The sequence below is a fragment of the Penaeus japonicus genome, unplaced genomic scaffold (assembly GCF_977035675.1).
Source record: "Penaeus japonicus unplaced genomic scaffold, GWHDUDI00000001_assembly GWHDUDI00000002, whole genome shotgun sequence".
NCBI lineage: Eukaryota > Metazoa > Arthropoda > Malacostraca > Decapoda > Penaeidae > Penaeus > Penaeus japonicus.
Genome location: NW_028234404.1, coordinates 46958390 through 46985889, shown reverse-complemented (window position 1 = coordinate 46985889; position 27500 = coordinate 46958390). Strand labels below are relative to the sequence as shown.

General features: G+C 36.8%; 1 protein-coding gene across 4 annotated transcripts in view; it reads left to right on the top strand.

Annotated features, from left to right (window-relative positions):
• Nucleotides 1–27500, top strand: part of LOC122242799 (uncharacterized) — a 31842-nt gene that overhangs the window by 4057 nt on the left and 285 nt on the right. The window contains exons 3-13 of one of the 4 annotated variants that reach the window (XM_086552093.1): nucleotides 8652–8915; nucleotides 10899–11169; nucleotides 13137–13213; nucleotides 13684–13764; nucleotides 14063–14165; nucleotides 14786–18678; nucleotides 18838–18948; nucleotides 20703–20765; nucleotides 22163–22446; nucleotides 23588–23819; nucleotides 23952–27500. The exon at nucleotides 23952–27500 is cut by the window's right edge and continues 285 nt beyond it. In XM_086552093.1, the coding sequence (XP_086408219.1) occupies nucleotides 8652–8915; nucleotides 10899–11169; nucleotides 13137–13213; nucleotides 13684–13764; nucleotides 14063–14165; nucleotides 14786–18678; nucleotides 18838–18948; nucleotides 20703–20765; nucleotides 22163–22446; nucleotides 23588–23819; nucleotides 23952–24178 (5606 nt within the window). In that variant the 3' untranslated portion in view covers nucleotides 24179–27500. Of the gene's footprint in view, nucleotides 1–8651; nucleotides 8916–10898; nucleotides 11170–13136; nucleotides 13214–13683; nucleotides 13765–14059; nucleotides 14166–14785; nucleotides 18679–18837; nucleotides 18949–20702; nucleotides 20766–22162; nucleotides 22447–23587; nucleotides 23820–23951 lie in introns of all 4 variants that reach the window. The other 3 variants (XM_043000192.2, XM_086552100.1, XM_086552097.1) reach the window with 3 other exon arrangements.

The following is a 27500-nucleotide window of genomic DNA, read 5'->3' as shown; positions in this document are numbered from 1 at the left end:
GATTCTAAAGTGAACCTATGTTATGGTAATTATAGTAATTATAATTATCATTTTTATCATATGTCACCAAATATAACCATGATAATAGAAAACAGTCTGATAGGTGGAAAAACTGAGATCACCTGGATCACCTGGTCAGCAGGTTAGTGTCACTCAGATCCATTTTTTATTAGTCCATTGCTTCACTTTTTTCTAGTACCATCCTAAGAAATATATGAATATTATTTTATGTGCATTCAATTATTTTGATTGTTATTTTAATCCTGCAGAGGGCCCATTCTGCATTTACTCAGCAAGGCAAAAACTGACTTATTACAAATGGTGGTGCTAAATATTGAAGACAGGCAGTCTTACAACATGAAGAAAATGATATTTATGAGCATCCTTTGAAAACAGCAGCAGTTGATTAGTGCCCAATTGCTGATTAAGAATTACAAATGCTTCAGTTACAGAGACTGGTTTAGGATAGTTATTGTATCTTTTACACTTTATTAACATACTGATGATACAAGTGCATATATATACATGCACTTTCCATTATGGTTTTTGCTTTACTTATTGATCTATTTATCTTTACACAGAGATGGCTCCACAAGTCACCAAAGAATAAATTAGTGAGCCAGTCTGACATCAACTGTTTGCTATATTTCTTGATGAATGTTCAGATGTTTATTATTATTATTATTATTATTGTGATTATTGGCAGTGTTGTTACAACCATAATGACGGAATAATATTAACATTGATTGTATTAATAATAAACTTTTTTTTCTGAAAATTCAAGGGAAGGGATAATCAGGTGAGGTCAGGTAGGCCTCCTAATTGACTCCATGGTGACTACGTGTTTGTGGAACAATAAGCAAATAATACAAAACAAAGCCATTGTTGATGGTTCACATCCCAAGGCATAATATCATTCAAAGCCAAGAATTGTATGTGCTGGCATTTCCTATCACACAGTAGACATTACAGTGCACCTTGCTGAAATAAGGTAAATGTCATAGGGGTTGACTTTGAGGTAGTAGCTTACATCTCTGTTTACTTTAGCTGAAAGTGTGATATTGATGGCTTGTGCTTTAATTGTCAGCAGAAATTTGTAATCAGTTGGTAAATATGTTACAGATGTTTTCATTTGAATGTAAACACAAATGAGCATCCATTTTGTATTATTTCTTAATACAAAATCAAATATAATTGATCCACTCTACATTGCAACATATTTTTGCCCTATTCCCTTGTGGTCTACCTTGTATAATTATGCTTATTAGCCCATTAGATGTAGTAAGAAACTTTGACGAGATGGAAAGTTTTGATTACCTTTTAACCCATTTGCTGTGGTATTAATAAAATATATATACAGTCATGTGGCAGGTTTATGTTGTATGGTACGGTGCCATCCGCGTTTATGACCAATGCTGCCTTGACAGCAAATCATGCCATCTACTCTCAATGGATTAATAAGGCATCATGAGCAAAACTGAAAGAAAAGAAAAAAAGTACCCTTACCACATCAAATATACTGAAATTTTATATTGCAAAGAAAAGTTAGACAAAATCTTAGGTCAGTAAATAGTAAATACAATTTCAAAAGTATCACATTGTGTAACTGGCAGCTTCATAATCAGATCTCTAATCATTGAGCTATATTCTTTTGCCCCTGTGCCATTCTGGCTAAGGTGATGATTTATGAAGGTTGACACTTTTTTCCTCAATGCTTATCATCTTTCCCAGGATTGAGGTCTTTTACAATTAACCTCTTGAACATAAAGGACACGTATACTGCGTCCTCACAGCACTCATGACATATCCAAGGACATGTATAATGTGTCATGGCTTACTTGACTTTCATTATTATTACATAGAAGTGTGATTCACTTATATGTACCAATGTGCCTACTAGCAATAATTTTATTATTTCTTTATAGAACATTATGTAAAAATATAAAACTTATTATGATTAGTTGACCATACTACTTCAACTGTTTTCTTTTGTCCTCTGCGTCACTGAGGTCTCTCATCATGGTCACTCTTCCCACCCTCCTCCCAACCCATGTAAATAACTTGTCACATGCACAAGAGGGGAAGAGCTTAATTATGCATATTTTGATATGTAGTACATGATGGTTATGTTGAGGTTTTGGCTTAAAACTTGTTGAGGTTTTGGCTTAAAACTTGTTATATCCAATAGTGACGTTTAAAATTTGGCACATGCCGGCAGCTCGGATTCGGCTTGGGGCATGTTTTCTACTGCCCCTTAGGTTCAGGCCACATCATAAGATGTTCAGCCTGGGCATCTTAACCCTTTGACGACGGTGCGTCACACCCGTGTGACACAGTTTGACGTTCCCGTTGCAATATTGCATAGGCCCGGCGTAGGGGGTTTTCACTTAGCGCTAGCCTGTCGGGATTGGGTTAAGATGTGTGCATTTTCCGTTATTTTTTATACTTATGATATGATATAGGAGTCTATATATGATGTATTAGGTAAATGATACTAATTGGCAATTGGTATGATTGTGCATCATAGCTGAAGTAATATATATCTTGTAATTTCAGCAAAAGGAAAAATGAATTACGGAAATTATCCAATCCTGTGAAACATAACCTTTTACAAAAGGTTTAATGGATATTAGTACCGCTATCCTATCTCATTGAGAAAAGGAACCTGTCTGTAAAAGGAAATTACAAGGAAAATATTGTTCTACAGAGTTAATTTACCAAAGAACAACCACTAAGTACTTCTATGACCATTGATACCATTCTAAAATCTGAGGATATAAAATTCATAAAGTCTTCAGGGATAAAATGAGATTAATATGTATTAATTGTACAGATAGGATTACCATCATTATCATTATCATTGTTCATTATCAGTCCCTGTGATTCTTCACATCCAGAATTTGCAAGACCCTGCCACCTATTTCTGCCATGAATAAAAACCTCCTAGGGACAAATAACTTCCTTAAAGAGTGATACAAAGGTTTAGCTAAAGACCTGGAAAATCACCCTAGCACAGCAGTATCTCACAGCAGCAAAGTACCAATACAAACAAAACAGGAGAGCCATAAATTGGGAGCAATACCAATTGGATGAAAGGGCTCCAACAAACAGGAAAAAGTAGAGCTTGGTCAATTAATTTGTCATGCATGAGCTATGTAGGATAATTGACTTGGAGATAGTGTCAATTTTTTGCACCTTAACACTGATTAACCCAATCTCAATGGGCCTGGCAAGAAGTGGCAACCCCCTATGCCGGGCCTATGCAATATTGCATCGGGAACATCACACTTGTATGTCACCCTGTCATCGGGCATTTAGCTGTGTCACACTGTCATCATAGGGTTAATATATGTATAGGTTTGTGATCATTATGGTAATTATGATAAATTATAATGGTAATTACCATAATCAACTACTAAATAGTTATTACTTTTAGTGTAATGATGAAACACAGTACATCACTTTCCACATGTCAAATATGCCATATTGTAAGCAGATGAGTTCCACTGATGGCAAATTACAAGTCATAATAGATGAATCTGACGAGCTATTTAACCCGTTGCCGAGAGTTCCACTGATGGCAAATTACAAGTCATAATAGATGAATCTGACGAGCTATTTAACCCGTTGCCGACGGGGGATAGATTTGCTTACACAGGCTCCAGGATGAGTTTTATTTCTGATCGAGGCAGCTTCTGCCACATAATTTGATTTTTCCCACTCCCTTTTAGTCACTCATTGTAGAACTAGATCCATATTTGTGTTTGTTTTTTTGTGTGTTTTACTGTTTTTAGAAAAAATATATATCTGTCATATCACAGGTTCCATCAATTCTGCAGCCGACTAAAATTGTAGTTCAGGGTACATATCAACTAATTTTTTTTCTTTATACTCAATGTGATAGAAGTATTACTGTTTTAAGGGGGGGGCAAAAAGCAACTTTATTTTTTCATATTTGTGTGCTGTCACGAGCAAACACGAAACTTATAATCATCCAAAATGAAGAGATAGGGAAGAGGAAGGAAACTTGTGCTTTTGACAGTGTGTGCCACAATAAAAGGCATCCCTACTGGCACAGGGGCACATTGTTGGCATTGGGCATGGTGTAAGTCACCTTCATTCTCTCGTTCTACCTGCACATCTTTCATCTACGGTACTTTAGAGCAAGAGGTCAGCAACTTGCGATGTGCCATCCCTCTATAGAGATAGTGCTTGCTAGAGACCGTAGATGGGTGCCATTCAAGGCTCTCTATCCTGCTGGTGCTAGAAGAAAGTGGTGCCATCTAGGTTTTGGATGTGAGATGAAACCCATTTTGCTTAATATTACGGCAGTTATAATGATTATGACTGCAATTGTCAACATTACTCACTTATTACTCATAGCACAATAAAATAACATAGTTATTCAAAATCCCCGAACGCCATGACACCCATTGTCAGGCAAGAACTCCTGCGTCATGTATGACGAGAAGACACGTCATCCGTCATTAACGGGTTAACCTTCCAAGAAAGGCCATATCTTGAAATGTGCATCCTGGGCTAGGCATCCTAACTGGTTAATAACATGGCAGTTTTGGCTCCACCTGAACATTTTGCTGGGGTATTTCAAAATGTGCAGGCCCAATGCCATGGGCTGTTTTACGCTGAAGCTGTAAGCAGAAGCTATGTGCCCAATTACCTGCCAAGACGGCCAGACAAAGCCATGACGTGGCATTGACATCATCGGTGGGACTGGCTAAGCCATGAAGTCAATATCACATTATCTATCTATAAGGGTTAAGATATGTGTGTTTTCTATTATTTTCTTGGCATATGGTATGAGATATGACTGTATTTTTGGTATGATAGCACTGTACTATGAATTAGCATATAGTTACTCATAGTTTCACAACTGATGGAATAAATAGCTTATAATTTCAACAATAGGAATGTACCACCTTCAGACAAGGGCACAAGATTGGCTTTGGTGTGGCAATAAAAGTCCAAATGAGTGATTGAACACTAATTGTCCAAGTTGGCGTCCCTGACTATTGTTCCAAAAAAAGAAAAGGGCCTCAGCAGGATATTTACTAAGAAGCACATCTGCCTATTTTCTTTCAGATTTCACATCAGGTTTTGGCATGAGCATTGAGTTTGGCATTGTCCAAATATAAGCAAATTACCAAAAGGAATTTCAACAATCTGTATTTATCATTGCAGATACTGTGGCCTTTAAATCTGAAGTCAGAATATGATTTTACAAATGAGTCTTAAAATTAGATGTATTTTCTTTCTTTCTTCCTTTTTTCTTTCATTCCTAATCATCTATGTCACTGAGGACATAACATATATTTATGACGTAACATATAGGCTAACTTAGAAAGGGTGTTGCAAGTCTTAGTAGAAGTACAAGTCTTTATTGACCTAATGGAGATGGGTTGTTTAACCCATTCGCGCCAGGTCTATTCCGGCTCTAAATGGACGGAATGCCGGAGTTTTCAAACGCATAAGCCTAACGCTTCAGGATTCTCAGGTGCACTAGCTACAAGCCTGGGATGTCCACTCACTCACCTGGTGCACTGGTCTTGACTAAATATCTCGTCGCCAGCTTCTGACCCAAAAACCGCGAAACGTGACAGCATGTTAGCCGGCACGAATGGGTTAAATCACTATTTGGGGAGAGCAGCATCTTTCTAAAATCACACAGCCGTTTGCAAGGTTGATTTCATCTGGTCTTTATTCACAAAAGTGTGATGAAAATAAAAAAAGATTGTGATTGACTATGCAACGCTGTACCTCAGCATGCAGATGCACAATACTTCACAATCATGTACCATCAAGTGTGCCTTCATAAACATATTCTAAAGCCTAAACTTGCACAAAAAACATTAGATCCTTATTCATTGTAGTTTAGAATGCAAAACAAATAATAAGAAGCAGTTGCTATTTTGTAAATATAGATAAATAGGTGCAGAATTAACCTAATGGGAAATGTGTATTTGTTTTTTTGTGTGAGTTTTTAAATTTTAATTTTCATTAGTGTCATTGATACAATTTTGTTTTTATATTAATACATGTCCATACCAGAGTAATACAGTGATATTTGACCATTTGTGTGTATTGAATCATGCAAAACATTCAGTAGAATGAGACTAGGTATGAGGAATATTGTAGTCAAGTGGTAGCTCTCAACCTAAAGATATTTTGTAGATAAGTCATTACTTATCATTACTAAAATTGTAATCTTGAAAGCTTTTTTTTACTTCTTCTCTGTAGCACTGTATAAGATTTTTTGTATAAAGTGCAGTTCTCACTGTGAATGTTTTCTATGGATCTCATGCAAAAAATTGGGAATACGATTGGCATGACTAGACCATGTGGCAGCATTGATCATTGGTAATGTTAAGAAGATATTGAGACATGCTGAGATGTGATGAAATTTCATGAAATTCCATGAAAACTAACAAGTGGGAAACTCCTTATTGTCTTTATCAAATTAAGTTAACCCATTCGCACCTGGTTGACGTGTTATCATGTTAGTGTAATGTCTCACTCTCCCCGGGTGACATCCTAGAACGTCAAGATCTCTCCCTCAATATATATGTTTCACATCGTTACATATGCACATAATCATCAGAGTTCCATTTGTATAGACAGATTTTTATTCACTTGTGAAAATAATGTAAACAAATACAAAAACCTCCAATTATCACCCTGTTCAATGGGGTGGGTGAAAAGTGATCTGAGAGGTGCAGCACGGCACTACACAGGGAGAGGTCTTGTGCTTAGTCACTGCGAGCTTTTGTTCTCTAGTCGGCGGGAGCAGCATTACACATATATAAACCCTGTCGTGAATAGGTTAACATGCACTTCTTACTGTATTTTTATTTACCTATTTATTAAGTTACTCTGATGTGTTTAAAAGCCATTTAGAATAATCAGATATCTTTAAACCCAATGACACATGCCATGGTAAGGGTGGACCAGAATGCTGATTGATACCTTTACATACTATGACAGAAGAGCATGCTCTATGATCTGCACATAATTTTGGCCTAACTGCACTAGTTCTCAAACAATCTAAGGTCTCTAATCTTTGATTTTTTATGCTTTTCATGAATAACATTAATTGGTTTGTTAACCTGTTGCCGACGGGGGATAGGTTTTATTTCTGAGCGAGGCAGCTTCAGCAAGATACCTTGATTTTTCCCACTCCCTTTTAGTTACTCATTGTAGAGCTAGAGCCATTTTTGTGTTTTGTTTTTTTGTGTGTTTTACTGTTTTTAGAGATTTATATCTGTCATATTACAGTCTCTATCAATTCTGCAGTTGACAAAAATTGTAGGTCAGGGTCCATATCAACTCATTTTTTTCTTTATGCTCTCATCTTAGAAGTATTGCTGTGTCAGGGGAGGGAAAAAAGCAACTTTATTTTTTCGTATTTGTGTGCTGTCACGAATGAACACGAAACTTATAACATCCAAAATGAAGAGGTAGGGAAGAGGAAGGAAACTTGTATTTTTGACAGTGTGCCACAATAAAAGGCATCCCAATTGGCACAGGGGCACATTGTTGGCATTGGGCATGATGTGAGTAACCTTCCTCCTATTGTTCTGCCTGCACATCTTTCATCTGCGATATTTTAGAGCAAGAGGTTGGCAACTTGCTATGTGCCATCGCTCTATAGAGATAGTGCTTGCTACAGACTGTAGATGGGTGCCATTCAAGGCTCTCTCTCCTGCTGCTAGAAGAAAGTGGTGCCATCTAGGTTTTGGATGTGAGATGAAACCCATTTTGCTTAATATTACGGCAGTTATAATAATTATGACTGCAATTGTCAACATCACTCACTCATTACTCAAACACAATAAAATAACAGTGATCCAAAATCCCCGAACATCAAGACGCCCATCATCAGGCAAGAGCTCCTGTGTCATTTATGACGTAAAAACAAAGATGAAGGGGGCGGACATCATTCACTTACTCTTGTGTATGAGACTTTGTAATTAACCACATGGGCTCCAATTATTACCTGATGCCGTCAGGTTAAAACAAGTAAGTTATATGATAATAAAATGATATTAAACATGGGAGATATAGTAAATACAAATGGCAGGACAAGGATATTGCTCCATTATGTTTCCTCTCATCTTAGCACTGAATGACATTCTTGATGAATGTTCGACAAAGAATGTATCCTTAACATGAAGTGGAGAGTTTGTATGTATTTGTGGGCAATTGTGTATGTATGTATGCATGTTTATTTTATAGTTGTAATGTGCACAATTGTGGTAGATTGAAATCTCCTGTTTTCTAAATTTGTGAAACTGGTATCTGATGGATTGCACTCAGGTGTTATAGGCAACTTCCTGCCCTAAGCTAGAGTAGAAGCTTAGAGGGTTTGTTGGTCCAGGGAGACTTCGATCTACTTTTTAAAATTCTGTCCAGATTTTAGGCCAAATTCATTATGAACCCTGATGTCATGTTTTGGGAAACTCAGTCAGAAGGTTAATCATCTTTTTTCTTTGTATATAGATATTTTGCTTCCGATAACAGCAAGTAACTTTTCTTTCTCATCCTTTATTTTCTCTCTGTTGCTCTCCTTTTCTTTCTCCGTTCCCCATATTTCCATTATCCAGTATGAAGCTTCAGGTTTATGTATATCTCAACAGGCCGTCGGAAGCCACACACACTATCCCTAGGGCTGCCAGAAGACCCAGAAAGTGAGGGTCTACCCTTCCTAGCCCTGGAGTGGGACTCGCAATTCCCTTCCACGCCAGCTCAAGAAAATGGTCAGTCACCAGATAACAATAACTTCCTGAAGGGGAAAGATGATGGGGAAGAAGAGAAGGAGGATCGACTTGGAAGTGAAAACTTCAATGGACAGAGTGCAAGTCATCATGGCTGTTTTTCATTGGAAAATGACAAAGAAGCAGGTAAGTTTAAGTTAATAACAGTGCTATATTGCATTTTCTATAATCTGTAAGATGCTGTGCGTGCAACATTTTCTAAGGCTTCAAAGTGATTTATCAAAATTGGCCATTTATTTCTTGTCTTGAATAAAATCATGAAATACTTTTCTAGGACTTTGATGTTTTGTCAGTTATCACACACCTCAGAGATGGGTAGATTTCTTAATTGCACAGTTCTTTCTTTCTTTATTTATTTATTTTTGAGTAGCATCATCTTATCTTATGAAAACTTGATTTTCTTGTAAATTACACCAATAGCTGAAAATTAAGATATTAGGAAAAAATAGGCTTTTGCACAGGAAAATTTATCCTAACCAGAGAAACATTGGGAGCAGAATGTCCAATCCATATATTTTGCATTTTTATTTTATCCCTAAAAGTATGCATTTTTTACTAAAAATAGTAGGGTTTCTCCCAGCACTTATTAAGTTTTAACCTATGAAGATGGGACTGTTACCATTTCATTCAGAAAGACCACGGTCAGGACGTGTCCATTTCACTTCTTTCAATTACAAACTTGTATTCAAGTCATAGTTCTCAAAATCTGTGCTTTTTTGTTTAAAAAAGAGTAATAATTTTTTTTGTTGTGGTAGGGACTTAAGTTTGCCACTTTTCCTGATTCCAGTTGTGTATTCTTATTCAAGTTTTCTATGGTTGAACTTTTTTTTTATTATTATTCTCTCTCTCGTTCTTCTTCTGCTTCCACATCTATCCTTATTAATGAAGAGATGGAGAAGAGGAAGGTGACCTTGCTTACAGCTGCAAGTGCCACAGAAGAAAGCAGCCTTACTGGCTCAGGGTCACATGGTCACATGGTCCATCTTCCTCTTCTCATTCTGCCTTCATGCCCTGCATTACTGGTACTTTAGAGCTGCAAGTTGGCACCTTGCTGTGTGTCAATGCCCTCTGAAAATAGTGCTTAGGAGGAGTGGTGCCATGCAAGTTTTTGTTTCCTACTAGAACCACATCACCTTTATCCAGTAGGTTAGGAGAAGTGAAAAAGTATGATTCTTTTTTTTAAGTGTTTGCATTATTGTTTAATTATAGGTTCTTGTTGCAGTAAGTGTCAGTTTTCTCAAATAAAATGGCTAAACAGGAATAGCCCTCCTCTATTTTAACCCATTGTGTATGGGTGTCATGACATAAATGTTGATTAGGCCTAAAAGACGGGAGTCAATGCGTACATGATGCGACATCGAGATCTGCTGACAGTTGAAGCACACACACAGTCATGAAGTATTGTGGCTGTAACCACGTTAGCTCCAGAGCTACAAGTTCCAAAGTCATCCAAAACCTGGATTTTATGATGGATTTATGAAAAAATATTGTTTAGGCTAGTCTGCGCTACCCAGAGGGCAGAGAAAACCCTTCCCCCGTCCCTCTAATTTTTAGCTGGTGCCGCTAGTGTCGTAGACTGCCTGCCCTGACGACCAGTCCGCAATGGGTTAACAATTTCTTTGAATGTTTTATGCAATGAATATCATTTCCTTCCCCTCCTCTTCCAAAATATATGGTCTTTTTAAAAAATGGGAAACTAATTGACTTATTTATATTTTCCATTGAGTTGTAAATACTAAAAGGAGAATATATGCTATTACAGTCTGCATTGTTTGTCTCTTTTTTCTTTTCTTTCCTTTTTAGTGTTGTCTTGGAGGACCTTAAATATGCTCTTATCATCATAGCTCTAGCATTCTTAATAACAGCTGCTAATTTAATGAAGTAGATTGGAGTGATCCTCCAATACCATTTATTTACATAGGTAGTGAGTTTTTTTAATTTTTATTATTTTGATTTCTTCAAGTAGATTTAAACGATTATCCAATACCATTTGGTTACTTTTTAGCTACCTACTTGGGTCATGAGATAGTACAGATATACTGTTGTTCCAGTATATGCTCAATCCAAAATGTGCCAACTTCAGCTAAGTGTAGTGCTTATTCTTTTCAGGTGTATCTGGGTTTACCAGAGGGAGCAATGGAGAGGAAAGCAATACCAAAGATCAGAGCAAAAAGGAAGACAAGAAATTGGAAGGAGCAGAAGACAACAGTGGAGGAGGGAGTCAGGAAGGCTATAGCGGGGAAGGAGGGGGAGGGGGGGATGGCGGGGGAGGTGGAGAAGGAGGAGGGGATGGTGGAGGGAATGACGACAAGAATGGGAAAAAGGCAAAGGAAGAGGACGAGGAGAGCAGCCACGAACCTTCCAGTGACTCGAGCGAAGGGTGAGTTTGCCTTCTCTCTGTTAGAAGTTGTTCATCTTTCCTCTAAACTAATGTCAATAGAGGTTTAAGCCTTTTGTCAAAGTTGAATGGTTGATTGTTTCTTTGTATGGATGGAGAGGAGAAACATTTATTATTTGAAAGAAATTTGTGTTCTTGAATATTCTTTGGAAGGTAAGTCACATCAACCTTTCAGACACATGTAAATTGATTTAATATATTTAATTTTTATTGAATAGATGGACCATTATTGCATCCTAATGTTGAAGGGACGATGATTTTGTGGAACCTTGATAATGCTTCATTATTGTTTTTACAGTGGTTATCTATTTCTTATCATAATGGACCTTTCTATTCTAGTCAGATTACTATTTCCCTTTTTAATTTTGAAGTATATTTATGTTTTTCCTTATAGACCTTTCTCTAAATAGTTGTTAAGGTGACTGCCTGTGGAAAATCCATAAAAAAAAAAAAAAAAAAAAAAAATCATGGGACTGAAAAAACTGAAAAAAGGAATCAGAAAATATGTAGGTGAAAAATGTTACATTAAGGGGGAAAATAGGAAGTTCTGTATTGAAGGTATAATTTTATATGTATGGAAGTGTTGATTATTTTGATAATGATCCTTTGTTTTCTATTGTGAGCTACAGTAACATTGTTTGAATCATATTACTAGTATTCTGTTTTAAGAATGTATTCAAAACAATTGAGAAAATGTACATCCTTCTATTTTGTTCAAAGAAAGATTTAACCCATTCATGCCGAAGTTATTCTGGCTCTGAATGGTCAGAATGCTGGGGTTTTCGAATGCATAAGCTTAATGCCTTGGGATTCTCGGGTGCACCAGCATGAGCCGGGCTGTCCACTCGCTCGCCCCGAGCACTGGCCTTGACTAAATATCTTGTCGCTGGCGTCTGACCCAAAAACCACGAAACGTGTCGTGTCAGCATGTCATCCGACGTGAATTGGTTAAAGGTTCAAATCCCCTATGCCGGGGAGGGAAAATCAATAGGCAAACAAGCAAATTCACCACACCCTTTCTTATTGTACCCTGTTCATTGCTGTCTTGTGTAGGATTATATGTTACTCTTAGAGCTACTGATGCAAATTTAAAAGAAGGCTATGGCATGAAACTTATTTACTGATGTTGATTTGTAGAATTTATAATGAATAAACAAATATCTTGGGTACGTATCTTATATTTTTAAGTTATGGCTTTCATAAAAACAACTCAGTAGCAATATCTGTATGATGTTCCATTAGAATTGATCTTGATAATTTTTGTCTGCTTAATAGCAGGTCCATATGTGAAATACATCAGGAGATATCATGGTATATTTGTTCCTCCACACTTGCACTTTTAAGAGTTGTGGAGTGGGAGAGATCATGATGCAATAGGAGTCATCTCGCAGGAGCAAAATATTCCCATGATGTGAAAGCACGTCATCCGGTATGAATGGGTTAAATTAAGGGTTTACTGGAAATACATAAACATTTTTGAAGATAAGGTAATGAAGGACAGTAATATGAATAAGAAAAAAGGAGCATAATGCTCTGCAATACAATGTATATAATGTATGTTATTTCACTCCACACTTTTAACAAAAATAAACCATTGATACCCAAGCATGTATAGAAGTTGTTGTTCTGAGTAATATTCATATTCACTCATTTCTTTTTTATCACCAGAACTTCCTCAGGAAGTCAAATTTCACATTTTTCACCAATACTGTATGTTACCCATAAATGGATTGCGGGACTTTTTCCATTGCTGACAGAAGTTTTTGGATGCTCAGGTACACTAGATTTTGGATGTCCACTATGTGAAGGGTGATGTGAGTGATTTTGTGTGTGTGTGTGTGAGTGCACATGCGCGCGCATGCGTGCATACACTCACATTGTCATAGATTCTTTTAAGTGTCTGCAAACAATGACCATGCTTTCAACAGTTATTCTCTCTCTCCCTTTAGACTGCAGACTGCAAGTGTTGCTGAAGAGAAGAGCAAACATCAGGAAGAAGAGGAGATGGAAATAGATGTAGCAACTGGTAAGTATGTTTCAAGTTTTCCTCAGTTGTTTAGGAAATTTCATATTTTTAACCACAATGAAATTTGGAAAATATATTTTACTAATTGATTGACTGATTGGATAGTTATCTCTTCGTATTTCTTTCTCAGCTCTTTCCATTAATGAGTTTGCTCTATTAGAGTATATATATATAGCTACTGTGTTTGAATAGCATTTTTTTTTCTCTTTATAGATTATATACTTTTTTGTAGTACTTTTTGTAGTACTCAATAATTCAGTCTGTGAATAGAAATGATGAGGTGTCAGTATAGAAATAAGTTGGACTATCATGTATGATCAGATGGTAAAAACAGTTTTCATTTTGTCTTATTGTCCTTCTTTTTCCTTGTTCACTATAGCTCCTTCTCCCTAACATTTGATGGTTAAAAAAGTATCATGCTTTAGAATATATATGCTTAAGATTTTTTAATCTTTTCCTGTCTGTGTTAGGTGGTGTTGAAATTGGTTGTTCACAAGGGGATATGTTTGCTAGTCAAGAAGTTGCTTCTCAGGAAGTTGCCCAGCCAAGAGGTAATTATGTAGTATTTATGGAAATTATAGGTATTCCTTTATATTAGGCACAGAAATACTCTGCATGATAACTGTGAAGTGGTCAGTGAAAATAGTTGGAGATATCTGCCTGTAAACTCTGAATTTTATGTGTATGCTTCACAATTGCATGATTGACATTGAAATATGAATCAGGAAGACTGAGGTTTATAAATTTTTTTGTGTGTTTTGTTTCTCAATTAGTTTACCAATATATATTTCTTGTTAGTGTTGGTCATGTACCATTTGAACTTATGTACTCATTTTCTGCTAAAAGCAGAAGTTTCAGGAATGACACTGACTCCAGCTACAACTATGCCAATCCTCCAGCTGTCACAGGGAGAAGAAGAGGAGGAGGATGACATTCCTCCACCTCCAGAGAAGTAAGTCTGGAGTTTTAAAAAGTAAAGTTATTTAATCCTGGTTCAACAAAGCAGCTATGATTGATTTAGTAGTTTTAGATACAAACATGAAGTCACTGGTGAAAGAAATTTAACTTGGGATTTTATAAGTAGTTAGTCTAGTAATTTAAAATCATGCTAACAGTGCATTAACCCATTGCGGACAGGGCGCCAAACCAACAAACTGGCTGTAGGGATGGGCACCAGCACCAGCTAAAAATGAGAGGGATAAGGAAAACGTTTTCTCTTCCCTCGGGGTAGGGCAGACTTGCGTAATTAATATTTTCCTTTAATTTCATCACAAAACAATGGTTTAGGCTGACCTTGGAAAGCTGTTGCTCTGAAACTAGCATCATACAAAGAGCCTTCCAACTCTGTTGTGTCATGTGCGCATTGATGCCTGTCAGAACCGTTATCTATGTCATGACACCTGTCCACTATGGGTTAAAAGGTCTAGACAGCAGAATAGTAGAAGCATCATCAGTTATTTTATTATTTAGGGGGATTTTATGAAAGAATTTATAGATATTAGCCATATGCATCAAGTAGGAGTAAAAAGTAGTGGAATATGAGCATTGATTTATTATTGCCAAATTCTGTAGGTTCTTCTCGGGCACACCATCTGCATCTCTGCCCTTTGGATCATCGCAGTCAATTTCAGCTTCTACATCACCCTCAAAAAGGAAACGGACAGAACTTGAAGATCCCTCATCTGAGGCAGAACAGTCAGAAATTCCATTAAAGCAGAGACGAATAGAAGAGGGGAGCAGTGACTCTGGTGAAGATAGAGTAATTGTAGATTACACAACATTAACTAGGAAGGACGTGGAAATCAGTCCAAAGCAACAAAAGCCCTCTCCAAGAATTGTAAAGCCAACCCATCTCCTGGCAGCAGCTAAAAGAATCACCTTCAGTTCAGAAGATCTAGGGAGAGAAGATTCCTTGAGACGACTTCCTGTGGATACTGAGGAAGAAGAAAGTGAGCACGAAAAAGATCTCCCAGTAAGACAGCCAGTTGATACAGAGGCAGAAAGCAGTGACTCGCAGAAAATTTCTGATGATACTAAGGAAGGAGACACTACAACAAAAGCTGCATCTGACAGTGAATGTGAGGACAGTGATATTGAAATTCTTGAGGATAAGGACCGTAGTATAGAAGTTGTGTATGAAAAATCTAAGGGTAAGAGTTCTCTTGAACAAGAGATAGGATCTCAAGACTTCAACCTGATGCTATCTGGTACTGAGCATGAATCAGAGTACCCACAGGCAGGGCAAAGATTTTCTGAGGGCCATATCTTATCTGAAGAGCCAGGGAGCCAGTCACAAAGTTTATTGTCAATGGCAGAATCAGAACATCTTCAGTGTCATGATACTTTGTCTTCAAGTAGCAATGAGAGTAGTCAACATGCACCTGAAACACTTGTAGGTAGCATGCCAGCAACCCAGCTTGAGGGGATTTGCCAGCCCATGGTCCTTTCACAGCCAAACATCGATCCTCTGATATCATTACCAATATCTTCTTCTGTAAGAGAGAAGGAAAAAGACTCTGACACTAGTGGGGAAATTTCTCCAAAGGGGAAAGATGTTGAAGAGGGTGGAAGTAAAGAAAATGTTGAGTCACAGAAGACATCTGAGAAAGTAGAAGATATAAGTGAAGAGGGTTCATCTTTGGATATTTCACAGAAAGTGCAAACGGCAAGGATAAAGATGCCAGAAATATTTACTCCAGCATCGCAGGATTATGAGGTAGCAGAAGAGAGTGAGTCAGTATTTATAAAGGCTACCAAAGGTGTTCAAGAAAGAGTAGAAAAAGAAAAAAAGAGGAATGAAGCAGAGAAACAAAACCAAGAGACACTGGAAAAGATAACAGGTGAAAGTAGTGCCTCATTTGAAAGTCTTGGAACATCACCAATAGAAGAAAGACCCATTAAAGAGACAGAAAAATCCATAATTGAGTGCAGTATGACAGGAAGCTCCAATCAGTCTACCCCAGTGTCCAGTTTACAGCCTACACGTTCTTCACATTCAACCCCAGTCACAAGCCAACCACAGCGGAAACTCTCTCAGAGTGCCACTCTTTTTGGCTCAGGAAATAAGGAAGCCACTCTTAGTTCTAGTCAGTTAAGTGGTTCACAGCAGGTTTTAGCAGAAGAAACTGATAGTGAAGATGAAGGACCACTTAAACGTAAAAGAAAAAAGCTTCGTCCTACAGCAGACATAGAGCAACCAGGGAAAACAGCAGAGCGAGCTTCTACCATTAAAGCAGAATCCAGGAAGACATCTACTCCAAACACCAGCCAGGGAGTTAGTCTTAACATCTCTGGTGATAGCAGTAGTTACATTGATAAAGAGCAAGCTGGAATCCTGTCTGGTGTTGAAACCTCAAAATCACACAATTCCTCATCAGAACAGTCGGGAACTGTCAAATCACCAGATCAAAGTACATCACCAAGAAGGAGGGCAAGCACTCCAGACACAGAACTTCTTCCTGATATAGAAAGAATTCACTCAATTGAAGAACTACAGAGAGCAGGATTTAAAATCAATCGATCACTAGACCCAGCAGAGGTTATAGAATATATTCATCCAGTTACTAGAGATACAATGTATGTCACAATTGTACATGATGCTGGTGATATGGAAGCTGTAACTGTTTCTAAATTGCACTTTAAGCCAGCATCAGAGTCTGGGAGTGGAAGTGGAGGAAGTAGAAGCAGCAGAATTTCTGATGTGAGTAGCATATCCCGTACCACATATTCTTCATCAGGCTATTATGGAGATAAGAGCTCATCATCATCTAATTCATCCCGCCGCACTTCAATGTTCTCAACAGCAGAGTCCTCAAGGTTATCTCTTGGTAGTGTTGTTACTGTTTCATCACCTCCAAGAGAAGTACAGATTATAGCAGAGCACAGTAAAAAGGATGTCAGTTCTCAAAAGAGTCAAGATGATGGACTTTTTCGTGTTCCAGCTGCACACCCTCGAGCACATCCTAATGTAAAATTACCAGATACATCACAAAAATTTACAGAGCAGATACTGCAGATTCCTGTCCCTCAAAGGTTGGCTGCACAGAAGGCATTAGCTGCCACAAAAAAATCTCCATCATCATCTTCATCGAGTACTGACAGTAAAATACCTTCAGCGGATAAACCAAGGAGAGGTCGAGGGAGAGGGAGAGGAAGTAGAGACTCTGGTAGAGGTGGCTCATCTGGATCTGCCTCAGGGCCGCGAGGCCGGGGACGGGGCAGAGGCCGTGGAAGGATCCCAGTTTCTAAATCATCCACTGAGATAGAAGAGGAAGACCATGAATATGATGAGGAATCACCTGACTTTGTTGATGCATTACCAACAGAAACTAAATCTTCAGGAAATAACAAATCTGATGCAGACAGTGCTGGTTCATCTGCTAGTATTACCAAAATAGCAAGGGGCCTGGGAGCTGTCTCAGAACTACTGAGTTCTTTGCCTGAAGATATATGGAAAGTGCTGGAAAATTCTCAGGTCCCACTTTCTGAAGAGGAAGAAGAAGCCTTTGTCCGTCTGGGAGGGACAGAAGCTGAGGAGAGACAATTAGCCCAGGTGCTCAAAAGAGTTCGAGAAGCAGAACTAGATAAGGGTTTGCTTGTATTTGCTCGTTTCACAGACAACAATTTCTATTCAGCTGTTTTACATGAAAGAGATGGAGCTGACCGATGGCATGTGCAATTTACCTTGGACCAGTACACTGCATCTGTACGAGATGTTTATCTGTTGCCAACAGATCTGTTACCACGGGGCCATCACTGCTTTGTTCGACATCAGACAGAACATTACAGTGATCCTGGTGTAGTGAAAGGGCACATCAGAGTTGGATCCACACTTCTACATATTGTGGAGACTGACAGGGGAGTCACACAAAGAGTACCACACTCCCACCTCTTGCTCACAGGTCCTCAAGCACATGATCTCTTACAGGCTAGATTAAACTTTCGTTCTATGGTTGCCTCACCTGGCAGGGATGTGTCTTTGGATAATATAGTTATGGGCAGAAGACGACGTACAACCCAGGATCAGTTTTCATCACCTCGCTCTAAAAAAGCTGATGAGAATTTAGATACCAGTGATGCTACAGCTGGTGAATCTGAGGACCTAAGTGTGAATATTCACCGTTCCCCAGGTAAAAGAGGGTTGTCTGTCAGAGGAAGAAGAGGGGCAAAGAGAAGAAATCTTTCAGTTCTTCCTGAAGAGAGTGAAAGTGAAGTAGAAGTTACCCCAGGGCCAGACTCCAAAAGAGGAGGTAGAAGAGCTGGAACTCCAAAAGTAGCTCGAACTCCCCGAACTCCTAAAACTCCACATGCTAGTACACTTATTGAAGCCTCAAGTGAGGAACTATCTGAGAAAAAAGATCTTCCAACAGATGCAGAAAAGGAACCCATGCCACCCAAGATCACATCATTGCAGATGCAGGAGCCCATACTAAGCACTCCTCCAAAAAAGCGTGGACGTCCCTCAGGTATTTTAGATTTTTTTTTCACACATTTATTCATATGATTATACACTAAAGGATTTCATATTTTGATCTTTCACTTATGATTATGAAACTGATTTCAAACAAAAACCAAGATTACCATGAATTGACATCAGTAGATGATTTAGTTAATCTCTCTACCAGGGCAGAGTAGTGGGACTCAGACTCCCAAGAAGCTGCTCAGAATTGATGAAGAAAATCCCCCTGATCCTCGTCTTGGCCCACTGCCATCAGAAAGTAGCCAGATATTTGCAGGTAATTTCCCTTAGAGAGCTCTAATCTTATTGTATATATCAGAACTCAACTTTCATTAAATATTTTTAAAATTTAGAAAGGGAATGCTGATTCATGTAAGTGGTTTAGGATTATTCATATAACCTATTTGGATTATTGTAAACACAAAAAGTATGCAATAGAAATTAGTAAAAAATAAAAAAGAAAAGAAAAAAAAGAAAAAAAAGAAAGAAAGAAAAAAAAAAAAATATATATATATATATTAATAATAATAATAAAAATAAATAATGATAACAATAATAATAATAATAATAAAATGTTATTTTATTATTGTTCGTGATAAGATCAGTATCAAGATATTCATGTATTAATCCTGCATGCACATGCTCTTGTTTTTGCATTTTAACCCATTGCGAACAGGTGATAGATTCGCTCGCCCAGTCTCCAGGGTGGGTTTTATTTAACCCATTGGTCGCAGTTTTAATGAAATGCGTATACAGTCGGATGGTGGGTTTACATTGTCTGGCACGGTGCCATCTGTGTCTACGACCGACTCTGCCTTGGTAGCAAATCATGCCATCCGCTGTTAACCCACTTACGACGGGGGCATTCCAGCCTTGAATGTCCCAATGCCGGGGTGTTCGAATTATTAGGCCTAAATCAATTGAATGGCTGGCACAATACTATGCCACCCGGCCACTGGGCTTTTGAATGCGCGGTACAGTACTGTACCACCCGTCCAGAGAGGGTTAATAGGTTAAGAGCAAGGCAGCTGTATACAACATGCTTTGACTCTCCCCACTCTCTTTCAGTCATTCATTGTAAAACGAGAGCCATTTTTGTGTGTTTTATTGTGTTTAGAGACTTATATTTGTCATATGACAGGCTCAATCAATGCTGCAGTTGACTAAAATTGTAGGATAGGATCCATATCAGTTCATTATTTTCTTTATACTCAGTGTGATAGAAGTATTACTGTTTTATGGGAGTACAAAAAGCAATTTTACTTTTTTGTATTCGTGTACTGTTATGAACGAATATGAAACAACCATCTACAATGTAGACAACATGAAGAGGAAGGAAACCTGAACTCATGACTGTGAGTGCCACAGGGAAAGGAATCTCTACTGGCACAGAGGCACATTGTAGACACTGGGCATTGATTTGAGTCACCTTCCTCCTTTTGTTCTGCCTGCAGATCCTTCACCTTCGGTACTTTAGAGCAACTTGCTATGTGCCATCCTTCTATAAAGATAGTGCTTGCTAGAGACTGTAGATGGGTGCCATTCAAGGCTCTCTCTCCTGCTGGTGCTAGAAGAAAGTGTTGCCATATAGGTTTTTATGTTAGGTTTGCTTAATATTATGGCATTTATAGTAATTACGACTGTAATAGTCATCCTCACTCACTCCTTACTCATAGCACAATAAAATAACACAGTGATCCAAAATCCCTGAATGTCATGGCGTCCATCATCAGGCCAAAGCTCCTGCGTCATGTATGTTATGACACCTGTCTGTAGTGGATTAAGGTGGAGGATGCTTAAAACCATTGACAACTGGGTGGTTTTGATTCCATCTGAACGTTACTCTGGGGTATTTTGAAATGCACAGGCCTAATGCAGCAGGCTCTTCATCCGCTGAGGTGACAGCCAGCCATAATGTGATGTCATGCTCCTAGCGGGAAGATCCAGGCCATGACATGATATCAGATTATCTGTCGTTAAGGGGTTTAATTTTGCAGTTATATTGTCAAATAATAATTTCATATTTTCCAGGGTTCACAGTTCTTTTGACAAGTGGAGACAGCAGTATAAAGAAGAGACAAAATGCAGATGATGGTGAGTCCTGTCTTTTAGGTGTTTGCTTGTTATTTTTAACGTACAGGATGAAAGTAAATGAAAGTATTTTGTCTATGGAATGTTTTGTTTTAGTGACATAATTTAATAGATCTCTAGTGTGCTTAAAGCATAATGATTTCCTTTTTTTTAATGTCAGCTAACAAACAGTATAAGATAATACTTGTAATAGTATTTTAGACCCCTGATACACCAACATCCTGATAGAATTAGTATTTAGATATCAGGGAACTTGCAAAAATTAACTTTTTTTAAGTTAACAAGTTCAGTTCAGTTCAGACAGTTTTGCACAAGGCGGCCAACCCTCTGTCAGCTATGAGTGCTGACTCATCTTATTTATATATATATATATATATATATATATATATATATATATATATATATAATATATATATATATATATATATATATATATATATATATATATATATATATATATATATATATTATATATATATATATTATATATATTTATATATATATATATATATATATATATATATATATATATATATATATATATATATATATATATTTATATATATATATATATATATATATATATATATATATATATATATATATATATGTTCACTACAATATCAAAAGAGAAGGGAAAGCATACGTTAAGCCATTTTTATCCTGACTTAGATGTAAAATGTATTTCAACAGCTATTGCTGAATCAGCACATTTAATTAGAAAATAAAATTAGATGTGGATGATGAAGTAAATGCAAATAAGTGTCACCCACATGGACCACAATGATGCTGGTCATGCTGATCACCTGTGTCACTCTTAGCTCTTTAACCCTTAAAGTGGCACATCAAAAGCATCTTTTATATAAAAAAAAAAAAATGGTATAGTCTAGAAAGGAAGATTTGCTTAAAAGTATTATAGAGACCAAGAATAAAGTTCAGTTTATTTTCATGTGCTTTGGCAGATGCAGACAGGTGTAAGGTTTAGACCACTTAATGGAAACCAAGTAAACAGAGATCAGCAGTTTTGCTCTCACTTATATTACAGATTCATATATTGATACTATCTACAGTTTAGCTAAGCCATAGTTTATATTTTCAGTGGTCTCATCTTCCTCCAGGTTAAACTGTGCCTCTGCTAAGAAAGTTGGGGTGTTCAAAGTTGTGTAGGGACATGAATTGTTTATCACTCAGAATGTAGACAATAAACTTGGGAATTCTGTTGGGCTTGATCTGAGTGACTGAAAGGAAATTTGCAGCATAAAACTTAAATTGAAGGCAGCAAAAGCCAGATCATCAGTTGCTGATGAGCATGCAGACACACTCAGCATCAGCTGATGATTAATAATTGATTTTAGTGTCCCAAATGCATGAGATTTTACTGTCTTTTCTTTCCCCCACAGAAGGCCTACCAGGTTTTAACAAGGAATATTTGACAAAGCAGTTCATCAGAGGAGGTGGTAAAGTTCTTGAAAAGTATGCAGAAGCTGAAATCATACTGGCTGAGCAAGGAAGGTCTTCCGTTGGTAGACAGGCTACCCCAAAATCTAAGAAAAAATCAGCAACCACTTCAACCACTCTGCTGCTCATCTCCAACACCTATTGCCGTACTGCCAAATATATACAGTGTTTGGCAGCAGGCATACCCATTGTGTCCTTCCAATGGGTCATAGCTTCATGTGCACAGGTTAGCAACATTTTGTTAGTGTGGCTCAGTTGGCCTCCAACACAGATTTTGTATTTACCAGTAAATAAAAAAAAAAGTTCAGTAAACAGGCTCTGTACAGATGATATTCTTTGGATGTTTAGTTGTTGAGCTGTTTACATCTTGATTCCTTTTGAAAATTATCACTGATGCATACATTTACAAACTACTTATTTATACTTATGTATTTATTAGTAAAGTAGGTAAGTTAGTGATGGATATTATAGATTAATTCATATGAAAATGATTTAATAATTGTTAGGGAATACAGGATATGATTTTAAGGCTTTGGTACAATATCATGTCATGGCTTTTTGTATGGCTGGCATGCTGGGGGATCATGTGCGCAAAAGGTGGCCATGACCAGAGCGGGTGAATAGTTTGAGGTTTTGCGCCTGCGTGCTTGAAATACCCCAGCGTTAAGACTGGGTAGAGCCAAAACTGCCCTGCTATTATCGTGTTATACACAAATAAACACTATTGGCTTTGTGGTAGTCATATGAACTCCAGCTATACCATTAGGGATCCATTTGCTACTCAATAGATTGATGTTTGATAAAGAGACGAATAGATATATGTTAATTTTGATAGTGAAAGAAGAGAAAAGCAGAAATAAAGGAAGAGTCAAATGTAGAAAATCCAAGATTACTGAGTGGTACTTGCTTTTCCCTCATTGGATGGTGATTGTCATACTGACTTCCACTTCATCATAAGGGTACTCAGTAATCTTTCTGTTTGCCACTTTGTTGCTTCCTTTATTTCTGTCTTTCTCTTTTTTCTTAATCAGTCTCCAGCACGAATATCAAACCAACCTGTCAGTGGTGATACTATATATCTGAATTGAGGTGATACATAAGAATGACTTGTCATAGTAAGTCTAATTCATTCAGCTTTATTAAATCTGTAAGGTCTTTGTTCCTTTTTTTGGTAACAGGATTAGCATTATTGTAATCAGGAGAGTGTTGTAAGCTTTTTTAAGGACCTGAGTGCAGCAAATGTTTAAGTTGAAGAACCCTTTACCCATATAGAAAAAAATAGTTCTAGTAATGATTTGTGACTATGACATACTACATGAATATTGGTATGTATTTTAATAATTAATATCTTTCCTCTACTTTTCAAGGACAAAGAAATTTCGTGGAGATCATTCTTGCTTCCAGCGGGCGAAAAATACACGGGTGAACTGAGTGAACAGATGATCGGCCTGGATGAAGACTCTCAGACTGGCCCATTGCAGCTACTCACTGGGGAGCGAATTTTCCTTGCAACATCCAGCAACCCAGAGTTCAGTCCTCTTTGGCAGCCACTTCTAGACACGACAGGTGCCAAAGTCAGAGTGAAACCTGCCCGTAATGGTTTGTATATTGGCCTATTTGTAATTCTTGTTAAGTTTACTGCAACAACTGTAAATGTGTATTTACTGATGTAAGAACAGGCTTCCAAAATATCTTCTCCATCTGCTTTATTTTATTTTTTTTCTGTTTTAGGTAATCTGAACAGAGTCTTAGACAAGAGCATAAAAGTAGTGGTTGCAGATCCAACCATCCCAGAAGTAGAGAAGCAGCGAGCAGAGCAGCTTTCCATACCTGTTGTCTCAACAGAATGGGTCATACAGTCGCTTATAGCTGGGAAACGCATCCCATATGGAGCATATCCAAGTTTCAGATATGACTACCGAGAATCTGCAACACCAAGCAAGTTGGATAAAAAGTAGGGCTCATGACGGCTTACTCCCTGAACCTTAATTCATGGTGGAGGGTAAGGACTTTATTATGATTTTTTAATGTAGGATGAGTTTTTAAAATTATTTTCTTTATTGCATCAAAATTGTTGCTATATGTGATTGAAAGACTACTGCCTGCAATTCTTGCTGAATAAGTGATTAAGCTGTTTCAAATATGAAACTCTAACACAACCATATCATGAAAGAATCATGTTTCAGCACTTACTTCACTATTTTTATATATAATGGTAGTTTGAATTGTTGTAATATAGAAATAATATAAATGTGAGCCAATAATTGTGGAGATAATATCACAGTTGCATTTTGAAATATTAGTTCAAAAAAATAAAGAATAAGATAAAGATTTTGAAAATACAAACCATTTTTTTGGAAAAGTAGGAAGTCTATCACAAAGACTAAATTTAATTTGCTTAATTACAAAGGTTAAGAAAGAGTAATCGTTATATGAATCTTGAAGTAGTTAGATAGTAGAATAGTTATAGTACAACTTTGGTATTGCAGCAGTTATAAAGAAATTTTATCAGATTCATACTTCAGAATATAGAGAAGAAAGATGATAGGTTGACAATAGCACAAAAGTAGACCAGTTAAATAGGAGACATCCCTGAATGGGATGAAAAAAAAAGGTTAGCATTGTTCACGTTGGGGAATGTTGATGAATGTCAACAGCAGTACCAGCTTTTCTATGTCAAGTTGTATATATATATATTGTACTTTTAACAAAGTATAAAAAATTTAAATTTCTTGTTAATACAACTTTGTACCTTGTTATAATAATTGATTATTATTGTAAATCAGAGAACAAACAACAAATAGTAAAGTAGGAGCAATGCTTGATGTGCTCTGCATCTATATCATAGTGTTGTGTTTTAGAGTTAAAGTTTAAATCTAAAACTGTATTTTTGTTTATTTTTATTATTTTCTTTCGGCATTGTGAATGCAGCTGTTGCAAGTAGGCATAACAAACATTGTCAGTGTAACACATTGTTTTATACAATCTTAATGGCAGTACAGACTTCAAGCTCTCTTTCAAAGTTAGGTATCTGATTGGTTGTTAGAGCATTTCTGTTATTAATTGCAGGAAGTTTAAAAAATGCAGTGATTTTTTTAGACTAGATTTATTTTAGGTATGTACAACTGTGTTTAGGTAATGGTGTCGTTACAACTAACAGGTTACCATCTAATTTGTACAGTTTGAAAAAAAGTACTAGCTGTAATTTACACCAGCAATAATGATTTTGGTCATTTTTATGTTTATGTATTGTTATAGCTTGGTGAGAATCATCACAACCGAGAGCATTTAACAAGTAAAACAGGTAGTTATTGCCACCAACTTTTGTAGTGATATCTGTGGTAGCAACACAGTTGGCACTATGGTAGTTAATACCTTCTACAAATATTTTAGTAATTCCACACATAGAGCCTGATATTCAAGGAGGAAGCATTTTTTTTCTGTCCAGAATAGGCCTATGCTTATTACATGGTCTGGTAGGTTATGAAAATGATTCTTGTTAGAAGAGAAGCCATATTATTAAACCATGTGATGGTAATTTTTAGTTCAAAACTGGATTACCTTTCACTTGAAATGAGTTTTAGTTGCAACACTTTTATTTTTGTTATGTATTCATCTTATAATTCTTTTATCTTTTATTCCCATGGACAAATCTTTGTGATGCAATCTGATATCCGTTATGTGATATTTTCAAGGAAAGAATATTCTCTGCTTGAGGGTTCTTTATTACAGCTTATGTAAATGAGATACTTCATCATTCTTTTAGAGTTATGGTAATAATCATGTAAAGGCAACTTGTGCTCAAGCAGAGACTAAGTATATTACTGCATTTCTTATCCAGATTTGAGTCATAACTCTTTTTTCCAATAATTGCCTCTATAAACTAGGGGATGTTTTTTTAATGAATCATTTAGGTGTATCACCTATTTATTTTTTATACCTCAATTTTTTTATTATGTTTTTTTTTCTCTGTGCATAGTGTGATGTTAGATGTAAGTGATGTATTCATAATTAGACATTTATTGTAGTGTCTCTCTTCAACAACTATTTGTGTATATCCATGTTATTTGGCAGCAGGACCATCTCGGTAGATAATTACACAATTTTTCATAGTAGTGAATTCAATGGTTAGCACTTCAAAAGTTAAACAACTAGGGAGGACTGTACTTCTCATGATAGTTAACAGTCAATTGTACCACTCATGAAAAGACCAGGTTAATGAAAAAGTTGCTTTTGCCAAAGTAAGTACAAAAAAATGAGATACATTACATTCCAAGTTTTAGAGTGTGTTCTTTTTTGACATATATCTGGAGGCCTTCTTTTTAATCCTCTGTGTGCATCAAGAGATTTGTTTGAATAGAATTAGCAAATTTGTAAGAGCTACTTACAGTTCTCCCAGTCCATAGAATATGTAATTGTCTTCTCAGTGCAGTCATCATGTAACAAAGAGTGCTCAAAGTCTGTGCACATTTAGCAGAAAATAAATAACAAAATGAGAACACACAGAGGATTAATTTAGAGGGGCAGATATTCCCTATTGCCTTCTGCTATTGGATGTGAATGGAATATAGTGGATCCTTTTATAAGTCACAAATACAGAGCTGCCAATCTTTCCTAGTCACAGCTATTGCCATTAGTACTCTGGTTACATTTACAGTTACAAATACAACAATATTTATATCATAAGGAAATTGATTAAAGAAAGTAATAGTATTTGGTTGATAGCTCTGTTGGTAAACTTACCCATATGCACAATCAACTCTTTACTGATAGAAAAGGAGTGGTAAATGAATGAGATAAATGCTGAGTAGTCTTCAAGCTATCCATGTAAATCTGACTTGTTACCAAAAGCTTTTATTAGTTAAAACGGTCAAGAGACAGAAATTACAATTTCAATAAAAAATAGATAAAAAAGTGAAACACTGAGCTACCTAAAACTAATTCTGTTGTGTTCAATGTATATGTTGCACAAAAAAAAAACACAAAAAAACAAAAAACAAAAAAAATCTCACATTTTCTCAAATGAGTCTAGCCCGTCTCCATCCTCTCCCTCTGTACCCATCAGCATTTATTATGTGCTCTCCTTCGTGATACCCTCTCATTTGTCTTTTTTTCTGTTTGCCACTCTTGAAGAAAATGAGATCCCCATTTTTCATTTACAGTGATAAAGTCATATTTCATTCTGGGCATTTTATAGCTTGTTTGAAAGAGATCAGTGTTAAAGTCCAAGAGTAACATTTCCATGGAAAGCTTCAGGCATTTATATACAAAAAGATATTT